Below are 18,991 nucleotides of genomic sequence, written 5' to 3'. Positions count from 1 at the left end.
GATGAGTCTGTCGATGCCCTGGGTACTTGTTAAGTGAGTACGTGTGTTGATGATGATGTAGCATGAGGTGGCTGTAGGACGGAGAGACGCCAGTTATATCCAAAGATGATCCCACTGAGGCCTACATGTTAGTAGCCGGTTTTATCAGAGGTGCGCAGCGTCCTCATCGGTTGATGGTCTGTTCCGTAGAGTCCTCATCCGTTGGTTGTGTTCCACCTGAATTTGGCCTCAGCTACCTCCCCCCCCACCTCCTTGCTCGTGTCCGTCGTGTCATTTGCGGTCGGTGTGATTCAACTTTCTCACAGAGTCCAGACAGGTCGTAACTCCGGTTGATGACAGGCATGATGCACCTGTATTGTATGCTTCAGGTCACCGAACGGCGGCGGTCGAGTTTTCCAGCCTTCACTTGAGGTTCATAAACACACTCTCTCTCCGCCTGCGAACATCGGAGGTGGCCTGACCTGCAGGGGCTCCATCCTTGGAGGCCAAATGGGGCGGGGCTAGGTATGTCCGCCGTTGGTTGGTCGAATCATGATTACAGGTCCTGATCGTTGACGAGGGCCCGAAGACGAAGGGTTGGTGAATCGACGCGCTTGCTAAGAGAAAACGGATGTAGAGGAGAAGAAGAAACTTCAGCGGAGGGAGAAGGGAGTCACTGAGCAGGTCGTGGCATTCATCGGCTCCCGGTTTCGGGCCATCAAGGTTGCCATGGATGTCAAAGCCATGTCATTGCAGGGCGTAGGCGTGGGTGCCGAAGGTGCGAGCCACGCAATCCGTTGCAGAAAGGGTCTTAGGTAAGCTGCCTCGAGATGCCGTCATCGGCCCCCCTCCTTCCTCTTGCTCCATCTCTCCTTCCTTAAGGTGCCTTACCTAAGGCCAGGTCCAGGAAGGCGTAATGGGTAACATCCGCAACTAACCGCGATATCTTCGCAGCACCTCTCTCCCTCTCTCTCTTTCTCGCCTGCCCCCAGCTCCAATCATAGAGATCACTAGATCCTCACGGCCTCGGTAAACAGCAAAGGTCTCACATACGCCAACACCACCATGGCTGACGACATCAGGCCCTCGGAGACCCAACCCAATGAGAGCTCCGAAACGACCCCTCTCCTCAACGAGCCCAGACGACGGCCTACGGGGTTCGGACCCTCAGAGACCGACTCCATTCCCGAGCCAGAACTACCGGACCAGGATCGCGAGACAACCGTCATTGCCGACGGCGTCTCTCCCACGCGGCTGACTCTTATTCTCGGCGCCGCTTACCTGGGAGTGTTTCTCGGTGCCATTGATTCCACCATCATCGCTACCTTATCTGCCCCCATCTCGAGCGAGTTCAAGTCCTTGAGTCTCCTATCATGGCTCGCCACGGCCTACCTCATCTCTAACGCTGCCTGCCAGCCTCTATCGGGTCGTTTGACGGATATCTTCGGCCGTGGACCAGGCCTCATCTTTAGCAATGTCTTCTTCGCTGCCGGGAACCTCATCTGCGGGCTCGCCCAGGACCAACACGTCATGATCTTCGGCCGAGTCATTGCTGGCATTGGTGGCGGTGGCCTCATGTCCATCTCAACCTTCCTGGCCTCCGATCTCGTTCCTCTGCGCAAACGCGGCATCATCCAGGGCGTCGGTAACATCGCGTACGGCGGCGGTGCCATGTTGGGCGGTGTCTTTGGCGGTCTCATCAACGACCACACGGCATGGGGCTGGAGGCTGGCCTTCCTGATCCAGGTTCCGCCCGTCCTCGTCTCGGCCATCATCGTCGCCGTTCTCGTGCGCGTGCCTCCCAAGGCGTCCGACAAGTCGTACCTTGCTCGCATCGACTTTGTCGGCGCCTTCCTGACTATCTCGTTCCTCGTGCTCTTGTTGCTCGGCCTCAACGCCGGAGGCAACATCGTGCCCTGGTTGCACCCCCTGCCCCTGACGACCATTCCCCTCTCCGTCGTGGCCTTTGTCGCCTTCATCATCTGGGAGAGCAGAGCCAAGCAACCTATCATTCCTGTCAAGCTCCTCATGCACCGCACCGTCATCGCGGCCTGCCTCTGCAACTTTCTCAGCACAATGGTCATCATGATGGCTCTCTTCTACGTGCCCCTCTACCTCCAGGTCATCGGCCTCTCCGCCACTGACGCCGGCCTCCGCCTCCTGCCCTCTCCGCTGGGCATTTCCGTCTTCTCCCTCGGCTGCGGCTACCTCATGAAGAAGACGGGCCGCTACCTTCTCCTCGGCACCGCCGTCCTGACTCTCCTCACCATCGCCGTCGCTGTCCTCTGTTCGTTCGACGAAAAGACGCCCACGTGGACCGGCGGCCTCGTCTTCTTCATGGCCGGCGGCGGCTACGGCGGTATGCTGACCATTACGCTACTCGCCTGCATCGCGGCTGTCGACCACTCCCAGCAAGCCGTCATCACGTCCGCCACATGTACGTCTCGCAAGACTCCTCTCGTTGATTCTCATCCTCCTGGATGCCCTTTTCTATTCTGTTCAGTCACTGACGATGAACCACAGACCTGGCTCGCAGCTGCGGCGGCACGATTGGCGTCACGGTCGGTTCCGCCGTCTACCAGAACATCCTCAAGGCCAACCTCTGGGCCCGCTTCGGTGACTACCCTCACGCCGCCGAGATCATCGCCCGCATCCGGGACGACCTCGACGAGCTGCACCGGCTGCCGCCCGGCTGGAAGCAAGGCGTCGTCGAATCGTTCATGGGCGCCTTCCGCGGCGTGTGGCTCACTATGCTGGGACTTTCGATCCTGGCGCTAATCTGCATCTCGCTCATGCGGCAGCACACGTTGCACGCGACGCTAGAAAGGCGATGAACTGTTTGCAGGCCAAACGTGCACGAGAGGGCCAGGTCAGTCAGGCAGGCTGCTGCAGCGCCTTGGGCGCAGTTGAAGACTCTCGAGCGGGCCACGGCCATTGGTTACATGGATTGGATTTTCATTTTTTAAAATCAAGCGAAGCCTGCATGTTCATTATATCATTGAAACGTCCGGGCTGGCAAACACCCCATCAGGACTACATGAGTTATTTTACGAGGGCAGGGCTGAAAAGCAAATCAGCCTGCACCCTGACCGTCCAAGGAAGATCATTGTGGCTTTGTAGATGTTCGCCTCAAACATAAGACACCGTGTTGTCATCGCTCATCCTGGCAGACACGCCGAGCGCGGCTTCACCACCAGCCACCGAGGGACCCCGAACGATAATCTGGAAACTGTCAGTAAGAGAAACCGGCGAAGGATGATGTGAAGCAACTGACCTGTCCCTGAGACACCTCGTCCGTCGTCTTCAGATCCGCCGTATCGCGGAGGAGAATCTCGGTGCTCGTGACGGGCGGGCCAAAGTGAGAGCGCTGGCTGTCCTGGCCGTGCACCCTGTAATCATAGTACCCTGTCTGCGTGACGGCACCGGCGACCTTGGAGGCCGTCAGCGCGTAGATGACGCGCGCACCGAGGAAGACGCGAAGATCCGAAAGCTCTCGAGGTGACAGCGGGACAGAATGCGCGCCGACCCTCTCGGCCGTGTACACGACGCGGAGCTTGCCGGGCGTGGTTCCAATGGCGGGGAGGTAAGCGTCGCCAAAGCTGGTGGCGACCGATGCGACGGGCATGATGCCGTAGTCCACGAGGCTGCGCGACTTGAGCCAGTAGGACAGCCTGGCCAGGGCCGACGTGAGCTTGCTCGTGGTCTCGTGGTGGGTCTTGAGCAGCGTCTCCGGCGAGGCAACAATAACCGTCGGCGCGATGCCTTGCGTTGAGAGGATGAGCTCGGCTGACTTGCCCGCGACCGAGCTGAAGGCGACAGAAGCGTTGGAGAAGAGGGCGGCCAGGGTCAGAACAAGAGTGTACGTGTTCGTCAGGGAGTCGACGGGGAGGAAGAGGTCGGAGGGGCCCAGACGCTGAGAGACGGGGAGCGCCGCGAGCTGAGCGGCGATGCCGGCGATCAGGTTGGCTTGCGAGAATCGCACCATCTCCTCCATGGTGCCGGTCCTCGACTGCCAGAAGGTGATGATGTCCGCCGGCTCGTGCTGCCCAGCCACGGGCGGCAGTTCGAGGCCTGCGGCGGCCGGGGCCTCCTGAACAATTTCCTGCCACGTTGCGACATTGACGGACCCTCCCATGCCCTCGGGTACCTCGTTCCAGTCCATGTGCTTACTGCCCTCGTCGACAACCCAGATCAGCTGGCGCAATGATGGGTAGGCCTTGACCACAGCATCGAAGGGGAAGGCGCCGGGCGCGGTGACGACGGTGTCGGCGGCGGAGCGGCGCAGCATAGAAATGAGCTCTTCGTCGGAGACGTCGAAGGGGATGAGGATGGCGGTCAGGTTGGAGTAGAAGCTGCAGGCAAAGAGCGCAGCAACCAGCTCGATCGAGTTGGGAAGGTAGATGGCCACGCGGATTCCACCCTGCTCGTGAATGTGCTGGCCGATGAGGTTGATCTGGCGCGTCACATCGTCTACGGACGCGGGGTTAGCCTAAGCACCGCGATGATGAGAAAAGCTGCAACGAACCAATATCAGCCTCGATGACTTGACGGGCACCATGGACTGTGAGGAGGCGGCCCTTGCCCGAGGCAGGCTTGCCGTCTTCGTCGGGCGTGCCGCCAGCGGCCCTCCTCCAAATGTCGCGGAGATCACCGTCTCTTCCTCTAGACCACTTCGAGGCCCCAGAGTCCTTGACGTTCAGTCCACTATTGAGAGGCATGCCGTGCGGTGAGGCGTGGGATCGGTAGATGGGCGACTCGCCCTCTTGTCGAACAGGCGAGCCTTGCGCCTGGCGGGCAAGTAACATTGGATGCGTGTCGGGCTCCTGGCTGGCAGCAATACGGTAGGAGACAATGATGACCAGGAAGGTCACCATGGCGGTTGTGTAGCCATTCCATTGTCCAAAGAGGCCTGTGACGCTCTGGTCGAGGCTGACCAGAAGGTTGTCGATGGTGCCCATGGCTAGAGAGAGAGGGAGAAAGAGTTGGGTCGTGTGCCCTCACGGCGGTTCTGTGGAAGAGTCGGGCACAAAGGCGAGATCGAGGTAGAGGTCAAGGACAAAACCAAGTTTGTACACGGCTGTCTCAGTAACTGCTTCGTGTTCCTAGCAGCTGCGGGACGGACCTGCGTCAATAATCATTCCAGTCGACGAGGGGCAACTGGGGCTTTGTATGTCGGGGAGGTGGTGGGCGTCGGGAATCGGGCGATGTACTGTTACGTTTCGAGGTGGTGGGCTGTGGACGCCAGCTCCCTCCCTCCCGCCGTCGGAGCTGTCTGTGGCTGATGCTATTGTTCACCCAGTCAGACGTGGCAGACGGGCAATAACGCCCCGCACTACCGCCGCCTGCCCCTGGCGCCTCCAGTTTGCAGGTGCTGACCTCACCTAGGTATCCCCTTAGAGCCCTTGAGGTCAGTAGGCACCTAGGAACCGCACCACACCACCCCTGCAAGCTGCTCGTCCGTGCTGGGCTCCCGCTCCGGAAGCGTAACTGGGGGATTGTTTTCGCGGCGCAACCCCCAATCTCATCACCAACGTCAACAAAACTTCCTGCCCAACATCGCATCTCGACACAAGGGAAATCCGGAGCAGCGCCGCGACGACCTCGGCCGCCAGGCTGAAGATTTACTAACCCAACAGGTCCGCCACACTTTCTACCTCAATAACTACCCCGACATTGTCAGTATCACCGCCTGTTCTTGCAGTCGTGGCTAGAAACTCGACTAACCTTTCAGGCAAGCCTTTCCTCACCCGCCTCACCTCCCGATTAATCGATCTTCTCGCCCGCCCACACGACGTCCGGTCCAAAACCTCAGAAACAATGTCAACGCCCATGATGAGCAGGGTGGCTACCAGAACCCCCGCCAAGTCAACACCCCAGACTCAAAATGCTGCGCCCGTCGTTGACAGTCCCGGCACCTGGAGACACCCACGGATTGACGAGATCTCGAGGCGGCGCAACGCGACAACATTCTCGGAGAAGAACGTCAGAAAAGTTGCTCAGAATGTGGCTTTCTTCGTCGCTCTCTGGGTAGCCCAAGCGTTGGTCCAGCGCTACATCAGCCACAAGCTGTACGTGTTCCGCCCGACCAAGAACCCAAGCCCTCCGCATACTAATCCATCTGCAGAGTGTCAGAGTCGACGAGGTCGATCCTTGGCTGGGCCTACTTGGTCCTGAAGACCATTCCAATCGCCAACTCCGTCACCGCCTTGCTTCCACTGTTCCGTACGACTGACGACCTCAGCGATATCCCCCTCTCCGCCGCCCAGCGCCAGCTCCTCGGCCTCCCCCCCGGACCGAAGGTTGCCACGCCTGACGCCGTCTTCAGCACGCCGCCGCGCTACTCGAGGACCCCGTCACTTGCAGGTTCGCCAGCAAGCAACCGCAGCTATGCGAGCTCGCCGCTGTCTGGACGTGGCAGCCCGGCCTTCGGAGGCAACCTCAACGGCTCGCCCTTCTCGCCGGCCAGCAGCCCTTCCAAATTCGCCAGTGGGCTAAACGACAACCGCCGCTCCTCTTTCGGGTCTCCTAGCCCTCTGCCTTCCAGCGGCTCCTCTGGCCTCTTCGCCGACCCCACATCGCCCAGCCCGTCGACAGGCAAGCGCACAAGTGTCGGACTCAACAACAAGTGGCTGTACGAGCGAGGAAGGCGATCCTCGACGTCGCTTAGGTGACCGGCGCGAGCAAACGGCGATGTTGCTTCAGGATGATAAATGACAGACGGCGATGAACTTGGCTTGACGAAGGGCACGCTGTCACTGCTTTAGGTATATAATGATTGGTGGCTCATGCGCCAGCTGCGATGTCAAAGCGGTCGGCCATGAGCCGGAAACACAGTGTAATAGATATGTAAGTATTCTGAAATCATGTCTGACATGATGCTGCTTTGGGGCGAATGATCATGAATGTGCTACTCCGTAGGGTGTTGCAGCGTGAAGTGGAGTTGCCATGAGGAGACTGGTTTATCGGGTCTAGAACCTCATGCTTTACATGCGCAACAATGCTTTCTATCTGGTCTTTATGATTACAGTTAGGGACAAAGTTATGGAATGGCTTGAAAACTCTGGCGGCTCTATGAAATGCAAGAGTCTGAACCTGCTGTCAGCAGTAGTTTTGAGTAGCATTGGTGCAAGAAGATTTCAGCGGTGCCCAGTGCTGGACGGTCGTCTGCCGTGATGTCGTTGGTCGCCACGATGCATTCGAGCCTGAACTCCGCCAATTGTCGTTCTCGGTCCAGGTTGACTCGCAGGATGACGATGGTGTCCATTTCGTGAGGCTCATCCGGCGAATATCGGGGTGATGTCCCTCCCTGCAACATGATCGAGGTTGATGATTTGTCTCGCACAATAAAATCATCGGCAATAATGGTGCCTGCGTTTCGCAACGTCAGAAATACCGAAATGGGGGGGGATGTGTGATTGAGGTTGTCCCTTACCGATGTTGAAATTGCTGTCGCTGATTTGCTCTTCCTCCCACAAGTCGGTCGAGTTCGCATCGCTCTTGCGGAACTTCTTCATGAGATTGCGCTGAATCCGAAATGCTGAGACGTCAGTAAGCCATTGTCATCCATCTTTCGCAAGTTGTTTCTTCTCGCAGAATAGACGAGTGCCGATTCATACCGTATCGACCAAACACTCCCCCAGCGAACTGCTCTAACAAGGCTGTCCCTCCAGAAAGCCCGTTTTGCAGCAATTCGGGCTCGATGTCCTGGAAAGCAACCTCCCGGACACAACTGTCGCCGAACCGGGGCTTTCCCGCGAGACGCAGAGGCTCCAGGCTCGGGTGATGCAGCACAGGGTGGGATCTACAGTCAAACGCCTCAAAGTATGTCGGCTTGGTCCATTGCTGAAGACCAACAAAGCACGCGCCTACGCCTGCTGATGTGGTTAACGCAAGTGAAACGAGGGTGGTCCGCAGTCCGCGGCTACGAAGAAAGGACATGGTGAAGGAAAAGACAAAAATGGGCAAGGCAGAAATGTTGATTCGGATTCTACGATGAACCTGCGGCCAGCTTCATAATAAGGCCCCTGGATGTCCTCCAAGAGCCGAGACGACTCGGAGCTTTGATGGTGTGATGCCCACGTCCCACTCATGAGGGTCCATACCGCGTCAAATTTTGGCTCAGAAAGCGCGATGGTGGACTTCGTGAGTTTCTTCCCAAGTAGAAACTCGTGAATAGCACATCACTTCAGGCGATCCAGAACTCGAACCATGAGGTCTATCGAGGCATTGCATAGGTTACCTCTGATGGGAAACTAATGCTGGGCAGGTCTGAGGCTCAGCAGGTTGTGTCGTTTGCTTACTAAGTGGGCGAGGTGAAGCATGAGCGACATGGAGCAGGCAGTTGAAGCACAGCCTTACGTAACCCCGCGGCCCAAGCAAGCTCCATCTGGGGACGGATGCCCATGCGACCTCCAGGTCATCCACTACACCAAACGACACCGTACCTCACTGATAAGGACTTGGTCTAGATTCCACCCGCCCGCCAAACCACGACCCGCCAGCTCAACTTCCAGCCCGCTGCAACTTTTCTGTACGAGCACCATCCAAGACGACACTGGGTTTGACCCGGTTGTCATGATAACGACTCGACAACATGGGCGCCAGCGATTCGAAGCTCGTCTTCAAGAAAGGCATCTTTAGACTCTCCGAAGAACGACACATACCCGCGGACGACCCGTACTGGACTTCAGTGGGTGCCCATGGAAGCGCTCTCAAGATCTCAGCTGTACTGACTCTCTAATCAGTTCTGGGAGCTGCCAGAAACCGCCGAGGATGTCTTCAGCCTCTTCTCCCCCGCCGACATTCGACGGACACGAGACAATGCTCTGGAGAACCTCGAAACGTTGATTCTCGTCGTGACATCTCGACTTTTCATCCTGCGGCACCATCCTTCTTTCCCCGATCCCGAAATCGCTCCGGAGCGAGACGCCCTCAACTGCATACGAGTCCTCACGCGCATCCTGCCTTTCCTCTACGAGGCCGAGTCCTTGAGTTCGTGGGAGGAAACCTTCTTCTGGGGCGCACGTCGCAAGCGGACGCGCAAGTCATCTCTTGCCGCCGAGGTATTGTTCGATGAGGCGCAGGAGGAGCAAATTCCAATCAAGAAAGAGCCCGAGGAGGATTTTGAGGATGCGAAGCCCCTCGCCGAGGAGCTTTTGGATACCCTGGTCGACCTCCTCTTCTTCTCCGATCTGACGGTGCCCAGGCAGCCGCACGGAAAGCCCAAGGTCTCGTATGCCATTTGGCAGAGTGGCGTCGGATGCAACACGGCAGTGCCGACGACAAAGGAGCATGAGAGCAACAGGTGCGAGATTCTGCGCCTGATCCTCACTCTGGCCGGCCAGAGTATGTACATGACACCCAGCGCGCTGCCTAAGCACGGCGTACGGGCATTGACACATCTGTGCTCCTGCCCGGACAAGCAGGCCGTCCTGTCGGTGCTGTGTTCGCTTCTCAATACTGTAAGGCGTGCCTATAGTCCAGCTCTGTGACATGACGCTGACTTTGACAGACGCTGAAGTGGAACCCAGCCACGTGGAGGGTGCCTTACAATACGTTGGTGTTCAGGGACGAGAAGTCCATCCTGGTGACCTACACACTGCAGCTTCTGCTTGTTTTAGTTCTCTACCCGATTCCAGAAGGGAGTGGTGTCGAGAGCCAGAAAAACTATTTCCGCCACTTCCTGGGCAGGTTGCATCGCCCACAAGACTTCCAGTTCATTGTTGATGGCATGACCCGAATTCTCAACCAGCCTTTGCAGGAGAGAAGCTCTTATATCCCGTCAACACAGTCGCCCGCCAAATTTGCGCCTGAGATGATGATGCTGTTTTGGGAAATCACACAATGCAACAAGAGGTTCCGTTCTTTCATCGTCGACACGGAGAGGGCCCATGACTTTGTCATCCTGACGCTCTTTTATGCTCTCGAGTACAAGTCTGATGCCTCGAAGCAAGGTGTCGTGCGCATGTGCGCCTTTTTGCTTCAGACCATCAGTGTGGAGAGAAACTTTGGTGTGAACCTGAACAAGGACTTCACCGGTCAGGACAGCCTGCCACCGGCAATACGGCTCCCTGGGTTCAGGGGTACATATGCCGACTTCCTCGTCCAAGTAAGGAGACCTTCCGGCACCGTGCCATAGCCATCAAAGCTGACCCCATTGCAGTCCATCTATAATCTTATCACGACCAGCCAGGGCAAACTAACGGCGATTTACCCGGCCTTACTTGCCGTCATCAACAATATCGCAGCTCACCTGGAGGGTATCAGTCACATCACCGCATCCAGACTGCTGCAGCTCTTTTCCTCCATGTCTTCTCCATCGTTCCTTCTTGCCAATGATACAAACCATGCTCTTCTCAGGTCTCTCCTGGAATCCATCAACTCTATCATCGAGCATCAGTACAGGAGTGAGTGTTTCCCCAGATCGGCCTGATGCCGCTAGGCGCTTGTCTCTCTACATTGTAGAGACGTGACTGACGCTGTGGCAGAAAACCCTGAGCTTATCTTCGCGATTGTTCGTAACAAGAAGAAGATTGAGGCTTTGCGAAGCTTCACGCTAGAATCCGGCCAAGAAGAGATTGAGAGGAGGAATCGCAGGCGAAAGGAGGCTGCGGGGAGTGGCGACGGATTAGAGCCGAGCTCAGTCAGGAGCTCAGTAGACAGCATCCAGAGCCCTACAGCTTCACAAGTGCAGCACCCGTCTCTCAGCAACGTGCAAGAAGAGGACGACACGTTCGCCATTGGAGATGATGAAGATGACAGCGACGACGATCACCAGCCGACGCCAGCCCGATCAACAACGAGCGATAGCGTATCCATGGCGTCATCGCAGGCTTCGAATGTCGAGGACGCCGTGCCGACGCAGATGCGCGGCATGTCGGAGAAGGCTCGAGGCAAGATGCCCGCCGGCGTGGGCAACTTTTCGAGACAAAACAGCACAACAAGTCTCGGTGGCTACTCGGCGAGCGGCGGATCGACCAGCGGGGCCTTCGAGCCGACGCCGCACTGGATCGAGAGCTGGCTGCCCGAGCTGCCGCTGCACACGATCCTCACGGTGATTCAGCAGGTGTCTGCTCTGCTGCCGCGCCAGACGATCGCCAACGAGTCGGCGTCGACCGAGACGCTGCAGAGGATCCAGGAGATCCAGCTCGTGGGCGTCGACCCTGCGCCTGTTCGGGTGCACTCGTTTGAGTGGTCTCAGCTCGCGCTCGGCTGGTACGAGTCGCTTGTGTGGAGTTTTGTCTTCAGCAGCGAGATACAAGTGGCTCGAGGAACGGCGGGCGTCTGGAACGGCACAGCCATCAAGCTCTTCCGAGTACAGGAGACGGCGGCTGAGGGCCCGACGCTGACCTCACCGCGGGGTGCTGTCGACGCCGTGGGGAGCAACATTGTGTCCCGTATTGGGGCTATGAATATTCGCGGCGGAGCGGCGGGGGCTGCAGGTGTCGGTACTGGTGGGAGCACTGGTCAGACGAGTGCATCGCCTCGAATTCCTTGAAGGCAGGCGCGTCAAAGGGAACTTCATTCACACATACAAGGCAGAAATGACGGCAGGGAGCGGAATAGTATACCAAGAAGCCAGTTGGGCAGGTGTGAAGACAATAAGAGTCGTGATCTTGCCTTGCCTCATATTGCGGATAGCTCGGTTACCCCCTGTAACTCGGAATGCGCCAGTGAAGCAAGAAGGGCCTGAACACGCACAACCCAGCTCATTCTGCGCCGATTTCACGTAAAGCCTCTGGTTCCGCGTACCAGCGTAACAGAAGCATGAAAAGCAGCCGACGATTGCGCTTTCAGAGTGCATACGCGTCAACTCTCTCGGCAAAGGACGAGGGGACTTAGCGGACTACTTGCTCATCAGTTACTCTGAACTCATCGATTTAGAACCGCTCTCCGCAGTGATGATGCGTCAGGCTGTCAGGAGAATAGACGACTGTATCGTCAAGAGCCCATGAACACTTAAGGCTTCAGTACCAAGACTTCCGTAAATCAACCCAGACGCAATCAATCTGCCACTCAAATGTGGCAAGGGCTTCTTGTTTTCACATGTGATAGTAGTGCATAAGCTCTGGATTTTAAGTTAGTTGACAGGTGAGAATTATAACGATCGGGTGCTTGGTGCCGGATGGACGATGTTGCAGATGAAGGCGCCACCGGATTCGAGTTTCGTTATTTAGGAGGCATGTGCACCGCAAGCTACAAAACGGCGATGGATTGTATCATCTCCCACATCATGATGGAAAGACATGGGTACTTCTGACACGGCAGAACAAGTCGGTGTGGTGCCGTGTGAGTAGAACATGCAACTCGTTCTTTACGCAGGTAACCCATCGAGTCCGAAAAGGTTGAGGAACCCGCACCGGCGCGTGAACTCTGGCTCGTCGACCGAACATGTACCTTCCAGGCTCTCGGCCCAGAGCTGCACTGCTTCGGGGCACTCTGGGAAATGGGCGAGGAATTCTTTTTACGAGAAGCACCTGTTTTGATCGGCTGGATCGACGCGTAGCTTGTCGAAGCGGATTTGACAGCCTTTGCAACTGATGCCATGATCAACTGTGGCGCTGTTCAAATTGTAGGATGGAAACGCAGTCGCTGCCATGAAGCAATGGGCTGATTGCCCTGGCCGGAGTTTCAGCTTGTGAGCTTCGTCGTCGCTCATCATGCCACAGGCGAGCAGTGTAGGGGTGGCCTTGAACTCGGCAACGAGAAAACTGGGTCCTTTTGCTGGCACCTCCAGCATGTTGTAAATGTCTGGCACAGTTCGTAATGACAATCCTGGAAAGCGGCCAAGTCTGGTGCGTGAGACTTTAGCAAGGCTGGAAAAGGTGGATTGGGCAATGACATGGTAGCGTTTGGACAATTGAAGACAGTTCAAGCAGCATCTCTCTAACGTGAAGAGAAACAGTAGACAGCCGAAGAAGCCGCATGATGCACGGGAATGCAACAATAGAGCCCGGTAGAGGTCGCGGAGAAGGTGACTCTGAGCGAGCCCGGCTCGCAAAAGGGCCCTCAGGCCCTCGAGGCCGTGTTCAGCGACGAGGCGATTCCCCTGGATATACGAAATGATGGAGCGGGCCACACAATTGACTTGGCGAAAGCGGAAAGCAGAGCGGACGTCCAAATAGAGAATGATCATCGATATAAGCTGCGGTGGCAGCGCATTTAATCCTCCCAAAGGAGCTTGTGGTTTTTTTTTTCCCGAGGCTGTGGCGATGGATGTAAGCACTGGCTACATTTCATGTCTGCGTGAATGAATGACGACGAGATCAAAACCTCGCCTGTGGTATGATCAGACGCGAATAATGTCGTCGCCTTGCCTCTCGATAGCTGCTTCATCGCTGCTGACATAACCAGTTCGGGCCATCGGCAGATAAACCAGGTCGAATAATTAGCGAATGCAAGAAAAAATACCCGACGTGGCCCTCAAGTCAGGCGCATCTATCAGCGCTTATGTGAGGTTGCGCTGACAGCCGAGTTATACAATCAAATGTGATCAGTACTGAGCCTACCTAGGTAGAGACGGAGGAGTAAACGGCGGCGGTGTTTGTCTCGGATGTCAAGTGAACGACATTTTCCTTGGCTGAGCTGGAAACACACCCCACGGCAGCTTTCGAGACGAGTGAACTGAATCCATGCCAGGTTCACTCTACTTTGAGCGGCCTCCAATGCTGCCAGGAAACTAGATCTGTTCATTGAGGATTGAGGCCTTGGGCTTGATGCTGTCCATGACCTTGACGCCACACCCAGCGAGCCACTCGACCGGCGTTGGTGGGATTGGCAGGACCAGTGGCGACAAGATGCATGACTGCGTCAACGTGGGCAACGGTGAGCGATGACAGTCCAACAACGGCCAATAAGGCACATGAAAGACAACCCGGACAGTTGACACAATACGACGTTCAATACAGCGGGAGCCAGGGCATTGATTCGTCATTTGGGGCACATCATGTCCGATGTACTGGGTACGCCTGGTGGCGTTGAGAAGATCATTTCCCAGGACGCTAGGATATCGTGTGCACCGCCACATAGCGGGCCGCCGTCCCAGGGTCCAGATCAAGGACGTGAGCTCTGGTGGAGGCCATGATGCGGAGCTCTACGACCTCTCATTGGCGACGATGTGTCCATTTTGGTTCTGGACCCGCGACGGTGCCACATCGTGAAACGGTGTTGAGCCACATCGTCCGGGCTGACGCGCGTTCAAGCCACACCTCCGGCCCTGTTGCGCCCACTTGGCGCGTGCGGATCCTTGGCGATAGCACCTACAGGGCAGGACCAGGGCAGGGGACATTGGACCTTTGACCCTTTCATCAAAGCAGACGAGACCATGCATCCGTCCATTGGCGGCCCGAGGGCTGCGGTTTCTACTGCTGCTGCTCAACCAGGACACCTTCTCGTCTGTTAATTACCCTGGACCCTTGGCCTCGGTCCTTTTACACGAGGCATGGGTCGTCGTGTGTTTGTTTTGTTGCGAAACCTCCAGATCCCCTCGCGGCTGCCACCCGAGAAGACTACATGAACTCACGACATTGACGCGACAAGAGACATTGAAATTTTACGACGACATGACCGATACGGTGGAGTCCCATGGAGGGCCAGGCGATGATGAAATCAAGCCATACCGCATCCACGTACGTTGTGCGGCTTGCCATGTGATATTCTGGCTGTGCTGTGGACTGACCACAATACCATTTCTAGGTGTCGAGCAAGTATCTCGATCTCACCAAGCGCAAGCTTGAGCTCACGAGGCTCCCCCATGAAGTTCCGAAGCCCACGTCGGCGGACTGGTGGGAGCCCAAGCCCCAGGTCGAGCCGCTGATTGACTTTTGGTGAGTGCCTCTTCGCCAACAAACAGTCTGGCTGTGACCACTGCCTTGTTCTCGACTGACTGGGTCTCTCGTCTGCCCTTGGCAGGATGGAACAGTATTCGTGGAGGCAGAAAGAGGAAGAGTTGAACGAAAAGCTCCCTCAGTTCCGTATCAACATCAGCGTGCCTGACGCAGAGGCGCCTGTGAGGATTCACTTCATCCACGTCCGCTCACCAAGGCCGGCCGCCGTCCCTCTGCTGCTGCTGCCGCCTTTCCCCTTCACGAACCTTTCGCTGGGCCACCTCGTCAAGCTCTTCACCGAACCCGAGGATGTCGATAGCGGTCAGCCCTTCCACCTTGTCATCCCTGCCCTTCCCGGTCTCGGCTTCAGCGATGCGCTCCCAAGTTCTGCCTCAGCCATCTCCGCGACGACCGACATCCTCAACACCCTCATGACGCGCCTGATGTACCCGCACTATCTCGTTTCGAACACAGGGTCCGCCTCCTCGAGCCCGGCCGAAATCGACTGGCAGCTCGCCGACCAACTTGCGAATCAGTACCCCTCGTCTTGCCTTGGCACCCACCTCATCCAACCGCCCCTCGCCGCGCCGAAACCCCAGACTGCACCGTGGGAATGGGCTAAGTGGAAACTCGCCAAGTTTTTTCATGCCCCCATCCTCGGCTACGAAAAGGCCGACTTTGCCGCCCTCAGCCGCCGCGCCGCCGGATCACCCTCGTTGCGAGGTCCGGACGCTGGAGCTACGACAAGCCTGAAGAAGGATGCGACGACCACGCCCTCCCAGTTCGGCCTTCACAAGGTCGGCGTCCTCGAACCGAACACACTCGCCTATGCGCTCTGCGACTCCCCCGTCGGCCTCCTAGTCTTCGCCCTCAAGAGCCTCCGTACGCTGGGGCCCCGCGCTGACTTGACTCCCGCCGACATTGTCACGCTGGCCATGCTCGCGTGGCTACCTGGGCCCGAGGCAGCGCTGCGGTTTTGGGCGCACTGCGTAGGGCGGCATGCCGAGGCACGATCTGAGCATACGCGGCCGAGGGTCGCCATCACCGTGTTTCTCGGTGACGAGGAGGAGGCCGGAGTCAGGGAGGGGGATGTTGAGATGGCGAATATGCCCCGTCCTGCTGCGAGTGTGTACTCGTGCCCTGGCTGGGCGAACTCGGGATATGCCGTAGTGCACACCAACCGCGCGCCCGGTGAGCCGGGTCTACTGGCTTGGGAAAGGCCTGAGATCATCGTCAGTGGCGTGACGGGGCTGGCGAAGCGCATCCTTGCGCAAGACGCTCGCTTGAGGCCCGCCAAGGAACCGGAGTCGGCTCCCCTGGATGGTGTCGCTGTCGTTCAAGAGGTCACTGCGCCGGTGGCACCAAGAGCGGACGAGGAAGCTGGCTCCCAGATCGCGGCCCCCGAGTCTAAGATTCCCGGCACCATTCCCTTGAGCCAACTCCTGCAACCGCCAGGACCGACGCAAGGGATCCCGGGGACCTCGCGACGCTCCTCGGATCTAAAGGACGGTGGCCTCGACCTAGACAGCGCAACGAGCCCGGACACGCTCGTCGTGACGCCGCCAGAGGCTTTTGCAAAAGCTGTAACGCCTGACGAGAAAGAGAACAAGGACGTGACGCCCTTGTAATTGACGATATGGAGGGTATCACGATGGTTCGGCCATCCACAACTGGTTGGCTACACTCATTCCTTGGACACCGGCTTGACTATCGGTTGCGAGTTCTCATCTTCTTGGGCCGGTTTTCACTTTTCAGCATATACCCGGCATGATCACCGTGTCATTCATTCACTTTCCGTACACAGACGCCACTTATGAATATCATTTAATTTCTTACGACGCAACTTCATTCGTTTTAGGCATGCCGAATTGCGTGAGGCCATACTCGGTTTCACGGCTACAACGTCACGTATTGTGGCAGGTAGTCTAAGCCACGAGTGTTCATAGAATGCTGACATGTCTTAGCACAGTTGTGAAGTTGGTCGACTGCACCTAGTGTATACTGCTGACGCGGACAAGTATTTTCTTAAACATATCGAAAGCACAACGACTCAGCCTGCACTCGAGATATCATAAAGGCGATGTGATGGTGTTCGGGCAGGGCGGTGTCGCAACGGCCGTTAAAGCAGCCTCGATCCCAGCTTACCCCACGATGGGTAGACCAAAGTCCACCGGGTGCCCCTAGCTGCTCATGACCAAGAATTGCAGAATTGTATCAAGGGGTTGTTACAACAGCTTACTGCATTCCGTGTACGATTTTGAGGCAACTCCCAGACGCTCGTGCGGCTGAACAGAACACAGGCTAGCCTGACGTCGCTGCAGGGAAACCGCATAGCTGCCCGAGTCGCTGTTGCACAGGGTGTCTGCCCATTAAATCGCCTCGTGCAACGACGGCGCATTGAAACCCGTTTCCCGCTCATTGGCCCGCCGCCGGTGGTGACATTGCGCGCAAAGTGAACTAAGCATCGCGTCAAACAGACGCAGGGTGACGGATGCCAGCAGGTCACCTAAGTCTTGAAGCCTGCGAGTCCGGAGGTATCCCGGCGCCCCCCCTTGTTGCTTTTGTGGCTTTCGGAAAATACATCATACGGACCCTAGCGCTTGGATGCTTCTCCTCGTATCACGGTCAGAGCTGGTGGGCAGCACACGGATGAGACCCGGTCCAGACGGGCCCGAAACACGCCAAGCCGAATTCCGAGGGTTCCGTCCATCCCGCTCCGAAGCCACTTCGGTCAGGTGGGGGTGAAGCAACGACCTCGGCTCGGACGGGGGTCCCCGCCGTCCCACCCTTTCGCCGGCCGCTCATCTCAGGTATCTGATGGCCGGCCGCTCTTACGAAACGATCGCGTGTGAGATAAATGATCAGAGCCGGGAACGCCAGTCTCGTGGTTCAAAGGAAATGGAATGTCGAAGTCGCTTCACGTTATCCCGTCTTAGCCAGACATGCCAAGTGTCCCATTTGCCAGGATTGAAGTTTCGGGCACACGCACTTTGGCTTGTGCCATCGCAGCTTTCGAGTTGGACATTGTCTTCAATTCAAGCCGTGTTACTCGCACAAGCATACCATGGTACTGCCACCCAAACCACGTAGCCCAGCGACGATGCCTTAGGCTACTGAATTCCCAGAAACCTTCCGTCTCCGTGGGCTCAAAACCGTCCGTAGTTATTAGTCCTCCGTTCGAGGCCAGGGTCTGATTTAGCCGTGGCTAAACAGTTGTGCGGCTGGCATGCGTTTCTTCACACATGTTGCGCCTATCAATGAAATGTGACTGTCTGTACGAGGTAGCAAGGAACCAGCCATGCCCAGGTGAACTCGTAGCAGCGCATTCCAAATCTTAGCGACAGGGTGGACAAATCATAGCGTTGTATGAGCCGTGATTTCCCTCCAATGGTTATAATGGTTATACCAATGGGATGAGCAGCAAGTCATGATGACTGCAGAGATTGAAAGCGGACTGGAGTGCTTCCCTGGCGTCCTGCATGGAACAACACCACATCTGTCCATCTTCGGAGGCAAGCCGCATCCTCCGCCCTGTATGAGCCGAGTTGACGCACATGCAGAGCCGACGCATCATGCACCCCGCCTCTGATCAACATCTTGCCTCCGAAATCCATCGCACCGGCCTCAGCCGAGTCCAACTCACGCGCCGGTTGCCCACACACCGCCACTCTCTGTCTCTCTTCTTCTCTTCCCCGGCCAGCTGCAAAGACGACAGACACTACGTGCAATGCGATGAAACCCCCCGCTCATCCAAATATCTCCGACCCCAGACCTCCCATCATCCCCACGGTCTCTCCTTTCCACCCCTCGATCCGGCACGCACACAATGCAGCTTTCCCCCCCGCCATCTCAAGCCATCGGGAGCCAAAGCACGCATCCTCAATCTCGCACCCTGCAGACAGAAGCAATCAAGCCCTGAACCTTCGTAGCGCCCTCTCGTGCTATTTTCAGCGGCGCCTTACCCGCCAGCTCAGCTACGCTGCTCACGATCCAACGACCACCCTTCTTGCCAAACCCCCTGGCCCTGTCCATGGGTCCATCCGGCCAGACCTCGGACCGCCTCTCTCTGCTCGCCCAGCCTAAGGTAACTACCTAAGTAGCAAAATCATGGCTCCAGAGGAGAGGGAGGGGAACAAAGTAGGTAGAGAGAATATCTCACGATCCCGCCCGGGGCATCACACCACCTT

General features: G+C 57.1%; 6 protein-coding genes across 6 annotated transcripts; 4 read left to right on the top strand and 2 right to left on the bottom strand.

Annotated features, from left to right (window-relative positions):
- Positions 1–1,044: 1,044 nt before the first annotated feature.
- Positions 1,045–2,813, top strand: D7B24_007837 (uncharacterized protein; the record flags this gene model as incomplete). The annotated part of the gene is made up of 2 exons (XM_028641941.1): positions 1,045–2,416; positions 2,503–2,813. 2 exons carry the CDS (start codon positions 1,045–1,047, stop codon positions 2,811–2,813), a joined length of 1,683 nt encoding a protein of 560 aa, XP_028494102.1.
- Positions 2,814–3,108: 295 nt separating this feature from the next.
- On the bottom strand, positions 3,109–4,937 carry D7B24_007836 (uncharacterized protein; the record flags this gene model as incomplete). The annotated part of the gene is made up of 3 exons (XM_028641940.1): positions 3,109–3,201; positions 3,254–4,449; positions 4,505–4,937. 3 exons carry the CDS (start codon positions 4,935–4,937, stop codon positions 3,109–3,111), a joined length of 1,722 nt encoding a protein of 573 aa, XP_028494101.1.
- A 246-nt stretch (positions 4,938–5,183) lies between these two features.
- On the top strand, positions 5,184–6,650 carry D7B24_007835 (uncharacterized protein; the record flags this gene model as incomplete). Its single annotated transcript, XM_028641939.1, has 4 exons — positions 5,184–5,206; positions 5,279–5,347; positions 5,616–6,047; positions 6,104–6,650. The coding sequence occupies 4 exons, from the start codon at positions 5,184–5,186 to the stop codon at positions 6,648–6,650; spliced, it is 1,071 nt and encodes a 356-aa protein (XP_028494100.1).
- Positions 6,651–7,048: 398 nt separating this feature from the next.
- D7B24_007834 (uncharacterized protein) lies at positions 7,049–7,917 on the bottom strand (the record flags this gene model as incomplete). The annotated part of the gene is made up of 3 exons (XM_028641938.1): positions 7,049–7,347; positions 7,412–7,516; positions 7,596–7,917. 3 exons carry the CDS (start codon positions 7,915–7,917, stop codon positions 7,049–7,051), a joined length of 726 nt encoding a protein of 241 aa, XP_028494099.1.
- Positions 7,918–8,572: 655 nt separating this feature from the next.
- On the top strand, positions 8,573–11,476 carry D7B24_007833 (uncharacterized protein; the record flags this gene model as incomplete). Its single annotated transcript, XM_028641937.1, has 5 exons — positions 8,573–8,668; positions 8,724–9,440; positions 9,491–10,087; positions 10,142–10,385; positions 10,467–11,476. 5 exons carry the CDS (start codon positions 8,573–8,575, stop codon positions 11,474–11,476), a joined length of 2,664 nt encoding a protein of 887 aa, XP_028494098.1.
- Positions 11,477–14,540: 3,064 nt separating this feature from the next.
- D7B24_007832 (uncharacterized protein) lies at positions 14,541–16,432 on the top strand (the record flags this gene model as incomplete). The annotated part of the gene is made up of 3 exons (XM_028641936.1): positions 14,541–14,606; positions 14,674–14,804; positions 14,890–16,432. The coding sequence occupies 3 exons, from the start codon at positions 14,541–14,543 to the stop codon at positions 16,430–16,432; spliced, it is 1,740 nt and encodes a 579-aa protein (XP_028494097.1).
- Positions 16,433–18,991: the final 2,559 nt, after the last annotated feature.

Source organism: Verticillium nonalfalfae, assembly GCF_003724135.2.
Source record: "Verticillium nonalfalfae strain VnAa140/NRRL 66861 chromosome Unknown scaffold_66, whole genome shotgun sequence".
Taxonomy (NCBI): domain Eukaryota; kingdom Fungi; phylum Ascomycota; class Sordariomycetes; order Glomerellales; family Plectosphaerellaceae; genus Verticillium; species Verticillium nonalfalfae.
This window is presented reverse-complemented; position numbering and strand designations above follow the sequence as displayed.